Raw genomic sequence first — 13,038 nt, 5'->3', positions numbered from 1 at the left:
AGTTCTGCTTCCCAGTATCCTTCCAAACCTATACTAAAACTCACCAATGTGTTTCACCTTTTATTTGATATTCATCTGTTATTTTGAATAGCAATTATTTGCCAAAAGTAGCTTTATATTCAAAGTAGAATAGAAGTTGTATTTGCCCTTGAGTAATAAACTGATTCATATCAACACACTGATAGGAAAGAATTTGAGTGGAATCTCATAAATATATGTTTGAGTTTTAAATCTTGCTTGATAAAACAGCTCCTCCCTTGCTCATTGATTGAATCAATAATGCTTACAATTGCAAATATTTACATAATCATATTGCCTGATTTGATCATGACTACTATCTCCATTTTTTTCATTAGTATCTCAATTTGGTAATTTCAAGCAAATTAATTGGGTAGAATTGATACCATGTCATTTTCATGGGAGGTAGGGGGGATAGTTTGGAATCAACAGGGCCTTTCTGCATTAACTCAAATTTCAAGAGATACCTAAACACATATACACATGGTCCTAAAATGGAAGATTAAATATATGTAGGATTTTCTATTTACTACCTTAAAGTGATGATTTCCTGAAATCACCTCAATGAATACACATGACTTCATCAACTATAATTTAGTATGACATCACTGGCTTAAATTAGCCTGTGAAAAATATGTCCTATAAATATCACAAACAGGGGTTCTACTATTTTTAAGTTCCTCTGCATGTGTTACATGATTTTAAAAATAAATGGGTAATTAACTTAATCATAAACCCAGTTATCTAAAACTGTGAGCAGTCAATTGTTCTGTAAAATGCCGGCTGTGCTGTCAGCATTCAATTAATATCTATAACTTCAAAATGCTTTCAGATTTTTTTTCCTGAGCAGCCTCTGAGTCATTTTTCTCAATCTGGTGATGTTACATTTATTGAAATGTTTTGAAATGTATTCCTCCTTTTTTTTTACATATACTTCAGACAAAATCAGTGTTGAGTTATTTCAGGAACTAAGATGGTTGCAATCTAAAGAATATTATGCACTACCTGCTAATGGTGCAATGTATGACTTTTCTGAGAAAGGACACTGTTTATAGTCACTTTTAAAACTTGGGCCATTTTCCTTTAGTGTGTGCTGTATTCTTTGGCTTTGAATAGCAAGTTCTTTAGAAATTTTTACCAAGTATATTTGATCATAGTAGTAAGCTGCTAAAATGTTGCTAACGACTTTGCAGAAAACCTATTGAACTGAGATTAATAATAATAACTTGATGCTAGAGTTGAAAGAAGTCAGTGTGAGGCTGGAGAAGAACATATAAAGTATTCAACTATTCAGCTACAGGGAGATGTGTCACCTATGTTATTTTTAAGTTATTTTTCATCTGGATTAATTGAAGAGATAGAATATTGATATGAAGATGTTTAATGAGCTTAAATATATAATATCCTCTTTGTAAAGGGGTAGTATTGTTTAAGTTCAAAAGTTAATTTTATTTCTCGAAAATTTAATTTTTTGCACTTAAATTATTTACTTTTACTATGTATATATGTTGTAAGGCTTTTACTTAGACACCCACACATACCTACACACATGTATCCATATACATGCGTGTATTAGTATTCACAATCCTGTAAGGAAGGACCTTGGATTTACATTTTACAGACTGAGTAACGGGCCCCTCAGGAATATTAAATCACTTGTATAGGAAAAGCAGAATTTCAAAACGAGTCTGAGGATAAAATGTCCCTTAAAATGTAGAATAGGAGATATTGGTATCTTTTCACCTAGACTAATCTGTGTTTGATTCCAATAAGCTTCCTCTGTGTTCTGGAAATAGTGCTTAACAGCAAATATTTTTCAGAAATATTATAAGCACCATAAATAAATATTCTTTAACATGGCCTTTCATGAGCAGTGTTGAGGATAGATCAGGATAGACTCCTGATGGTCCCCTCAAATGTCTTTTTTCTTTAGAAAATAGAGATGTGACCATTTGATTACATATATTAATATTTTATCAATATTCCTAAAATTCTGTCCTCTATCAATGTAAATGATTGTATAACTATCAGTTGAATGGAATACTAGTTGTACTGGCCTTAATTACGTACATCCTTTAGTTATATAGCAGTACTAAAGACTTTGGAAATAATTGTTATTGGCTAAATGCTTGCTAATGTATTGTTGAAGCTTTTTTGAATAACGTATATGGCTTAGCCTATGCTAGAACTTAAGACAGACACCAGAGCGAGATGGTGTCTGGCCAGCAGAAAAATGAATATCTAGTAGAGAGCAAGAGGTGAGGAGAAAAACAAGCGTGGGAAGAAAGGAGGAAAAGGAAGGAAGACATAGAATTGCCATACTATGTTGTCTCATTGTCACATGTTGTTTTAATGTGTGACTAGGGCATACTGTAAAGGACGCTGGAGAAAAGAAGTTGAATTCCCTTGGAGATTAAGGTAGTGCCAACACATGTCAGGGTTACAGCAGTGACTAGACACCTGGATATCTGTGATGGTTTGGGGGATGCTGCATCTGCTCTTCTGGGTGAGAGGCCTCCACTGAGTAGAGAAGCCACAGGGCTCTGAATGCACTCCAAAGGCCAACACTTTCAGGGAGTTGGCCAGCACAACTGGTCTCACAGACAGGAATGCATCCCTGGTTCCTGCTTTTAATCACTATGTATTTTCTTCTCCATAGAGAAGAAAAAAAGTCTGGTCCTATAAATGGCAGCACCTTGTTAGAGTTGTTTGTTTTCTTCTTTTGCCACTTCATTAGCTGTAGTGCTTTCAGGCCTGTTGGGGCTGGGAGGTGAGATGTGAATTACTGAGGGGTATATCCTCCGGAGTAAAGTAAGGAGAGCAGTTTCTTCTGCATTAGCAGGAATGGGCTCAGCCTCTCCATCTCTCCTTTCTGCAGCACTGCTGAGGGAATGTGATCGGGGAGTCACAAATGATAGGATAACTGGTGGTACAATAGAACAAATCACTAGCAGAAAACAAATGTGTGGACAAGATGTGAAAGATGCTTTTATATTTGAACAGCAAGAAACCCATTAAATGAAATAAATTACATGCTGTCAGGCTGATGACTCACTGTCCTATTGAAATAGGCAATATTTTGGAGTGAGGGAAAAGATAGCATGGTATGACACAGACATGCTCAAAATAATGAAAACTTTTCCTTCTGACTCCAGTGTGAATATTCAGATTAGAAGACAGATTTCCAACAACATTCAACAAAGTGCATATTAAAAAATGCCTTAAAATATTGCTAGTTAGAATATTCTAGACTATGTTATAAGCAGCAGTAATCCCTAACAAAAAGCTAAGCTCCAATAGTCAACATTCCTTGTTACTTATATTCACCACCCTACCCTTATTTTACGGAATTAAAGTTACATTTCAGTTTGTTTATGGTGAGTGCTTCAGAATAGTTATGGAATAGCTCAGTCATTCCTCCATTTATTCAATAAATGTATGTTGAGAGACTTCAATGTGCCAGGCGTTATATATTTTTTTTAATTATTTATTTATTTATGATAGTCACACAGAGAGAGAGAGAGAGAGGCAGAGACATAGGCAGAGGGAGAAGCAGGCTCCATGCACCGGGAGCCCGACGTGGGATTCGATTCTGGGTCTCCAGGATCGCGCCCTGGGCCAAAGGCAGGCGCTAAACCGCTGCGCAACCCAGGGATCCCTGTGCCAGGCATTATAAAAGCAACAATGAACAAGAGGCATGTTCCCTGACCTGATTGGCCTGTGGCTTACTAGAATAATAAATTAATATTTATTAAATACTTTCATAGTAAATATTTCACATGCACAATATTATATGACTCTTATAATAGTCATATGAAATAGTCTTTCTGTATTTTATATATGAAGAAAACCAAGGTCAGGGATTAATAACTTGCTGTAAGTTTTAAGCTAAAGAATGAGGGATCCCTGGGTGGTGCAGCCGTTTGGCGCCTGCCTTTGGCCTAGGGCGCGATCCTGGAGACCAGGGATCGAATCCCACATCGGGCTCCCAATGCATGGAGCCTGCTTCTCCCTCTGCCTGTGTCTCTGCCTCTCTCTCTCTCACTGTGTGCCTATCATAAATAAATAAAAATTAAAAAAAATAAAAAAATAAAGAATGAGTGAGAAAAACTGAATTTATAGTAACAGAGGGTGGAACAGAAGGTGTGGAGGTTATCAGATGTTGGGGTATGGGCAAAAGGGAAGATAAAAAAAAATAAAGAGGACTGTTGGTTGCCACAGGCTTGAAGGAGGAGATCTTGGGGAGTTATTGTATAATACGTACAGAGTTTCAGTCTTGAAAGACGTAAAGCCTTATGGTAATGCGTGGTGGTAATGATTGTTCAACAATATGAATTTACACAGTACCAGTGAACTGTACACTCTAAAATAGTTGGAATAGTAGGTTTTATGTTATATATATTTTACTACAATAAAAAAAGGCTTTGCCATTAGTGGAGAGACATTTCATAATAAGTACCTAGGGTGTTTGTACATGTGCTATTTGTGAAAACTTTGACAAAATGAAGATTACATTACAAAAAAAATCTTAAAGTTCATTATTTAGTACATGAGTAATTTATCACTAATTGTAGTAATATCTAAAACAACCGCAAAACCTTATATGTCTGGTATATTCAACCATTAGACTTGAGCTATGGCCCTGGTTCCAGTAGCCAAATCTACTAGCATAATTAATTTTTGGAAAATATAATAAGGATAAGGTCTTTTTGTTAGATAACATATGCTCATACATAGATCAATCTTAAGCAGTTTTGAATAATTATGAGAAAACCCCCAACTATAGTTTTAAAAGCTGGTTAATGGCACTGGCTTTAGCTTTGCAGCAGGTTTTGATTAGCATTTTCTGATAGAGGAAGTAAGGAAAGTTCTTGTTTTGTGACTTGCCTAGATAATACAATATCCAAATTTGGCATGAGCTAAGATGAGTTCTAATTCCACTGGATACATTCTCCTATTCATCCCTTTCTAAAGAGAGAAATTTAATGGACCTAACTCAAAATTTCATAATTTTATTTTAATATGTCCACCCAAATTTATATGAGGACTTTCTGAATTTTTGAAATATCTGAGATGGAATTCATTTTTTTGTTTTGAGAATCTAGTTATATGACAAATAAAAAATATTTTAGCATAAGAAATGGATAGGCCAAAATTCAGCCAGATATTGACTGAATTCCCCTTGTTCTCTTTTGACCATGCCTTGCCACACCTTCCCACATATTGTGGTTGTTACCTAAGGAGAAAATGTCAAGTGACATCCCAGACCTAGAAAATTCTTATGTATCTTATTTCCAATTTTCTGAAATCACTTGTTCTTTGTTGGTACAGCTAATTTTTCTTTAGACCCGCTCTCCTTTCTGATACTACCTATAAAGTTAATGAGATAAATAAACCAAAATCTCACTAACATACTCCATCAAAATTATAAACTTTCACAGAAATTTTTCTTCATTCTTTACCTGATTATTCTTCTATCTGGTCAATGCTGGTTCTTCTACATTCAATATCAAAACTGCTGTTCCATCCCTTGCTCTCAAAGTTGAATATCTGTGAAAATTGCTTAGAGTTCTCAAATTATAACAGTAATAGGTAACTCAGAACTATTTAAATCCAATATTTATTTATTTATTTATTTATTTATTTATTTATTTATTTATTTTCTGTCTTCTTAGTAAAAGAAATACAATTACATTAAAATTAAGAGTCCAGAAAATATAATTTATACAAACCAAGAGTTCTCACCTTCTCACATATGTCCAAGAAAAAGAAACTGGTCTAAAGTGATCCTGGCATTTATTTTTTTTTTTAAGATTTTATTTATTTATTCATGAGAGACACACAGAGAAAGGTAGACATAGGCATAGAAGGAGAAGCAGGCTCCCTGTGGAGAGCCTGATGCAGTACTTGGTCCCAGGACTGTGTGATCACAACCTGAGCCCTCTTCAACTGGGCACAATAGGTTCCAACTTTGGAAGATATTAAGTGATGTTTTCAAATAACATTGAAAAATCTCAGGACATAGAGTTGAATGTAAAATCTAAATTAAAATAGAGTATGAAAACAATTCTGGAAAGAAAATACCTAATGTCACAATGTTCATTATATAAGAAGCAGTGGGTTCTAAAGTCACCAAATGACTCAAATCTAAGAATATAATAATACCTCCACCATAATGCACTGTCTACCACAGTCAGATCCATTCACACCATGATATATTTTACAGTCCTTCCAATTTAAATAATTACTATGTTTTCAAGTTTAATAACACATAGGCCCAAACAACTATTCAATCACACTGATTTTTGTACACATCTGTGTGTTCCCATTGAGAAACAAATTTCTTATGGGCAAGCCTACTATGTCTTTCTTTCTGATTTCTCTATCTATATGCTTGCACACAGAAATGGAGTTACCACAAAGATAATGAAGCTTAAATTGTGAGGTACCTCCCTTACATGAGGCTATTCCAAGACCCTGCTGGGTGAAGCCTCGCCAGTATAATCACATGATCCTAAGTTTTTCTAAAACTTATAAAAGTAAGGTATTTGGGATCCCTGGGTGGCGCAGCGGTTTAGCGCCTGCCTTTGGCCCAGGACGCGATCCTGGAGACCCGGGATCGAGTCCCACGTCGGGCTCCCGGTGCATGGAGCCTGCTTCTCCCTCTGCCTATGTCTCTGCCTCTCTCTCTCTCTCTGTGACTATCATAAATAAATAAAAATTTAAAAAAGTTTTTTTAAAGCAAGGTATTTTAATTAGACTACTGCATAGTTTGTATTTTAGTTTACATCAGTATTTTTTGTCTTTTTGTCCTTAAATACAGCTCTCTAACTTTTAAAGATAAGTCTCCACAAAACCTAGATTCTTCTTTCCTGACACATAAAAATCTTACTTACTTTTTGTTGAATGAATAAATGAAAAAAAGGAAGCAGAGAAAGACGGATGAATGTATTATTAGTCAATATATTTTAGCATTTAAAATTAGCATTTCTGGCAAAAGATTTTCCACCAGCCACCAATTGGTAATCCAAACATATCACTTTTGTAATACGCCTATAAGTTTACAAAGGTCTTTTACAAACATATCTTTAATTGAATCTTCCTGCTAGCCCTTCAGTTAAATTTGATCTTTAATTAAATTGATCAAAATTGAAATTTTATAACTATGCTATTTGTGGAAAAAGTACTATTATGCTCAATTGTTAGAGTAAAAACTAGAACATGTCAATCATGTTACTTGTTCATGTTCATATAGTGTTAATACTGGAAGCAGCTGATAAACCTCTGATACTAAGTCTACTTGTTTCATAAAACATGGTGCTTATAATTATACTTAAGTAAACTAAAATTTATTTTATAAATAATAAACATAAACTAAAATAAAATTGATAATATTGTTGACCCCAAGTGATGAGCATTTATTTTTTTTCCCTATTGTATCTTTTTCTTTTCCTTTTTTTTCTTCTTTTTTTCTGTTTTTGATGCAGGTGTTTATTATCCAGCTACCATAAACCCAAAGCTTTTTTGGAAAATCAAAACTAACCTTTACTCCAAACAAGATGAAAATGTGGTTGCTGGTCAGTCACCTTGTGATAATATCTTTTACAAGCTGTTTATCAGGTAAGAAATATCCTTTGCATATTCTCCATGAATTATGTCAATATTATCAATATGTGTGTATTCACTTTATTAAATCTGGTACATGAGGTTAAAATTAATATTTTTGACATCTGTGTTGTACACATAAATGTATATTAAAGTTGACCCTATTTTTCTTTTTTCAAGTAAAATTTCACAAGATTTAATCAGTCTTACATAGTAGTATACTGGCAATGTTTGAAATGTGAATCTCTGGAAGAGAAAAATATCCTTGATGTATGGCATTTGTCAGTTGCTGGGGAATAAAAATTCCTGCTATGGCCAGTCTTGACAAATTGACATAATTTATTGTGCTGTTGTAAAAAAAATATACAATAGCTCACCATAAGATAGTATTTTCAGCATATAGTACAGTAAACTCAAATAGCCTCAATAGCATAAATAAAAGTATAATGTAGTCAAAAAATTATAAAGTAATGCATTTTAAACTTTTGTTACTTTTGTTTTTAATTTAATCTAATTTTTATTACTTGCTGGTCAACTTGTGAAAAACAATTTCAGAATAATTTACAATGTGTTCAAGGACATTAAAAATAACAAAACAGTTTTTAAAGTGCTCTGGTTTTAGGAGAAATACTATAACTCTGTCTTTCAAATGTAGGATTCAGAAAAATTTTCTACAAGGGGGATGCATTATTTTTATCTGAAGGCAGCAAGTTTTCTAACAATCAATATTTCTAATACCTTCATCTCAATTACCTTAATTCTAATGCTTATTGAGATGTTAAGTTCAAGACATAGATGGATTTTATCCTTCATTTATCAATCCCCACTGATTGTTTTATTTTATTTTTTATAAATTTATTTTTATTGGTGTTCAATTTGCCAACATATAGAATAACACCCAGTGTTCATCCCGTCAAGTGCCCACCTCAGTGCCCATCACCCAGTCACCCCTACTCCCCGCCCACCTCCCCTTCCACCACCCCTAGTTCCTTTCCCAGAGTTAGGAGTCTTTCATGTTCTGTCTCCCTTTCTGATATTTTCCACTCATTTTTTCTCCTTTCCCACTGATTGTTTTAATGATAAACCTGCTAGTCATTCTATTGAATTTCTTGTTTATTACTAAGAAAATAAAAATTCTATTTTATTTTGGGGAGTAATTTTTATTATGATGACTTCATAATTCAAAAAATATAATAATTTCATCAGTACTTGAGAATTTTAACAACATTGTTATAACCACAGGAATTATATACACACAAGTACATGCATATTTATATACATATTATACAAATATAATAAAGAAAATTTTGTGGTAGGGTAATTGTGACTAAGTCTTATCTTTATGAATGAATAAAATAATAACCGTATTAGTGCTGAAAAACTCATCCTAATTCTATTGACTACAAGTCTTATTTTACATTTTTTTAAATTTAATTTCAATTTGCTAACATATAGTATAATACCCAGTGCTCATTCCATCACATGCCCTCTTCATTGCCCATCACCCATTTACCCCATCCCCCACCCACCTACTGACCACAAATTTTACACAACTATAAAATGCAAAGATATGAAATAAATAGTTGCAAACCGAATGATATATCAACTGTAATAGTAAAGGGCCAGTAATGTCATTTCATTAACTAGAATCTCAGTTATTTGAGTAATGTTTGAAACCACAACTTTTGAAGGGCTGCTTTGGGATTAAAATTGCTTTTTTTTTTTTTTCCTAGAGTTTACATGGTACAGAAGATATGGTCATGGAGGTAAGTTGATGAAAGGGTAAATTATTTAAAATAGCTTTCTCGAATGAACCATATTTCATCTCTACTTTAAGCCATTAACTTGGGGATCCCTGAGTGGCTCAGCAGTTTAGCACCTGCCTTTGGCCCAGGGCATGATCCTGGAATCCTGGAGTCAAGTCCCACATCGGGCTCCCTGTATGGAGCCTGCTTCTCCCTCTGCCTGTGTTTCTATCTCTGTCTCTGTCTCTGTCTCTGTGTGTGTCTCTCATGAATAAATAAATAAAATCTTTTTAAAAAAGCTATTAACTCTCTAAACTTAAAGGCAAACCATTGATATTAGATCACTTAGAGATTTTGTAAGGTGGTTATCTGGGGTCATAAGACAACTTGTTTTGATTGTCAAAATGAATTGAATTACTATTAAGGTGCATTGTGATACTCTACAAACAAATATGCTTTTAGAGGATTGTGGCAGATAGAAAATATTCCATGAGACCTGTATTTTTTCCAGCATGCTTTGTAACAATTCTATGCTATTATATTTTGAAGCAATATTTTAAAAATTGTAAATACCTAACTTACTTTTGAAAGCCTCTTATTTGCTCAAAGAGATAGAACTAAAGTTAATGATTGTAAAACCTAAAGATTCAGTTTAATTAGGACTCCAAAGATATTTCAGAATTTATTGTTTATGATTTTTTAAATATAACTGGTAATTCTGCTAGTTTACATTCTACTTCAATCATGAACATTTCTTGCCAAAAATAGAGGCAGCATGGGATACTGGAGAAAATAGAGTCTAGAGTAAGAACAATTGGATTTGTATCTTCAACCTGGCAATGTGATCTTGTAACAAATTATTCGCCTTCTATGAACCTCAACTTCCCCATATGCAAAAATCACAAGATCCTTGTGAGGGTTAAAAAAAGAATGTGATGATAGCTTCTAGCGCTGTGATCTACATAATAGGTACTTAGTGAACATACTAAAACTAGTAACTTGTAAAAGCCACTGCATAGTGGTAGGAGAATGAAAAATTGGAAAGAATCACTGAGCATCTAGTGTTACAACTTGCATGCCAAATCAAGGATATTCATGCTAGCATAGGTCAAAAGAACTTCCATTTATAGGTTGCAATGAGGATTATAGGAAAGGAAAGGCTTAGCATGAATTCTGACAAAGCCATTTCTATTTCTACTTGTGGGTTACGAATCACTGCATGTATACTATATAAAGAGTAATAAGATGGGCTGCTTAACTTAGAGAACTGTACCATATACTAGGAAATAAGATAAATAAGAAGGTAACAAATTTATAAGAAAAATATAATGAGCATTTTAAAAGATTTATTTTGATGAATTAAGAAATATTTAGTGATGGGGTAGTGGATAAGTAAGTCTTGAAGTATTTCAAAAGTTAGAAATGGAGCTAATTCCAAATAAAGGAAGTGGAATAAATAAAAATGCCGAGGCAGAGAAATATGGGCTGTATGAAGTCAGGATTTCTCCAAACATTTTAGAAAACACTTGTGCAGCAAGATGTTAGTAGGAATTCCATTAAAAAAATGACTTTATTGTTAAATAAATTTGGGAAAGGCTAGTTCATAAAGGTACAATAATTTATTATTAACTTTAAGTAATAAGTATACTACTTACCTAATATGTATAATACATGTATTACTTTCCCAGGACTACTGTAATAAAGTACCTCAAACTGGGTGGTTTATAACAACAGAAATGTTCTGGAGGCTAGAGATCTATAGCAAGGTGTTACCAAGACCTTGCTCCCTCTGCAACCTGTAGGAGAAATCTTCTTCCTTGCCTGTCTCAGTTTTGAGGTAGCCTTGGACATTCATTGGCTCATGACAAAATGACTTAAGGGTCCACCTTCCTCTTCATATGTATGTCTTCCTCCCATGTCTCTTCACATCTTCCTTCTGTGCATGTCTGCCTCTGTCTGAATTTACCTCTTTTTAAGGTAGCTAGTCATATTGGATTAGGGCCCACCTAATGACCTCACTTTAACTTGATTACTTCTGTAAACATCCTATTTCCAAATGTGGTCCCATTATGATATACCAGGGATTAGGACTTGTGGGGGTACAATCCAACACTATCACTCAAGAGAAAAGTATGTGAATCTCTGAGGAGAGAAGAGTTGTAAAATATCCAAATACTCCTAAACTTATTTGACCATCCAGCTAATTGTCATTAAGAAAAAAAAAACTCATTTATGCTGACTGATATCAAGTTAAATTCATAACTGCTAATTTCAAATGAACAGCTGGTACTGCCCAGCAAATATACTTCACTTTCTCAGTGAATTCATTTTCTCATTAGCCTAGATCGTGTCATAGTTACTCCCTCCCCTTCAAAACTCCAACAGCTGCTTGTCATCCTTACTTTGCTTCTTATTACACAGAAGTATTAGAGAAAACTTGAATTTCCACAAGTTCACACTATCACATTTACTCTCCTACATCTATGCTCATACACTCTGTCTTCCTGCTTGTTTCACCCATGATGTCACCATACTAAACCTACACCTGTACGCTTGTCCTATCCAATCTGGCTTATTTAAGCTCATTGCTCCAGCAATTGTCCCTTGTGTCTCCTCATCATCAGTCTCTCCCTCTACTGCATTATTGCTGTCAACATACAAGCATTCTGTAGTAATTTCATTTAAAAAAATCATTTCTCTGAAAATCCCACACCCTATAGCTAATATCCCACTTAACTATTATTTTCAATATTATTAGTAAAAAAAATAGACTATGCTTTCTGTCTTCAATTCTCTGACCAATATTTCTCTTTGAGCCTACTTCAATCAGACTTTTACATGAGCATTCAACAAACATACTTTGTCCATGTCACCAGGATGTACACATTGTGAACCCAGTGGCCAATGCTCAGGCTTTATGCTTGACCTGTTGGAAATAGTGTGGCAGTTCCAGATATTACATGTAGGCATAATAACATCTGTAAGTGGGGATCCCTGGGTGGCGCAGCGGTTTGGCGCCTGCCTTTGGCCCAGGGCGCGATCCTGGATATCCGGGATCGAATCCCACGTCAGGCTCCCGGTGCATGGAGCCTGCTTCTCCCTCTGCCTCTCTCTCTCTCTCTCTCTCTCTCTCTCACTGTGTGCCTATCATAAATAAATAAGTAAAAAAGTTAAAAAAAAAAAACAAACATCTGTAAGTGAAAAGGGTGGTTTTTTTCCTTATATCTATTTTTTCAAAGCAAGATACCTCTCAGTAGATCTCCAAATACCTCAATGTCCAGAGTTGGGTCACAAATTTGCCACCAAGCTTGTCGTAGGAAGGAGTAATATAATGGTATTAATGATAGTCAACCTATACTTCTGAGTCATGTGAGGAGGATTTGGTCCTTGAGCATATCTGACCTTTGTCATCAGAGTAGAAGGAAAAGACTGGCACTGGTGAGTCAAGCAACAATGTCTGCCACATTATGTAAGTGACTTGAAATTGAGGTTTGTTTTTTTTTTTTTCATTTATTAATGGAAAAGTTCTATCCAATATATTATCTTGGGTATACAATAGTTTTTAACTATTACTACATAATAATCTTAATAGCCTAGATGACTAGCTTTTAAATAAAATAGATACATTAAAACAATACATAGATATTTTTAGTTTGAAAAATAAAGTACG

General features: G+C 34.3%; 1 protein-coding gene across 4 annotated transcripts in view; it reads left to right on the top strand.

Moving 5' to 3' along the window:
* Positions 1–13,038, top strand: part of CNTN1 (contactin 1) — a 349,178-nt gene that overhangs the window by 177,470 nt on the left and 158,670 nt on the right. For all 4 annotated transcript variants that reach the window (XM_025477273.3, XM_025477275.3, XM_025477274.3 and 1 more), the window contains 2 exons: positions 7,506–7,638; positions 9,357–9,389. In XM_025477273.3, the coding sequence (XP_025333058.1) occupies positions 7,578–7,638; positions 9,357–9,389 (94 nt within the window). In that variant the 5' untranslated portion in view covers positions 7,506–7,577. The remainder of the gene's footprint in view (positions 1–7,505; positions 7,639–9,356; positions 9,390–13,038) is intronic.

The sequence above is a fragment of the Canis lupus genome, chromosome 27, assembly GCF_003254725.2.
Source record: "Canis lupus dingo isolate Sandy chromosome 27, ASM325472v2, whole genome shotgun sequence".
Lineage (NCBI taxonomy): Eukaryota > Metazoa > Chordata > Mammalia > Carnivora > Canidae > Canis > Canis lupus.
The sequence above is the reverse complement of the archived record's forward strand: the minus strand, read 5'-3'. Positions and strand labels throughout refer to the sequence as shown.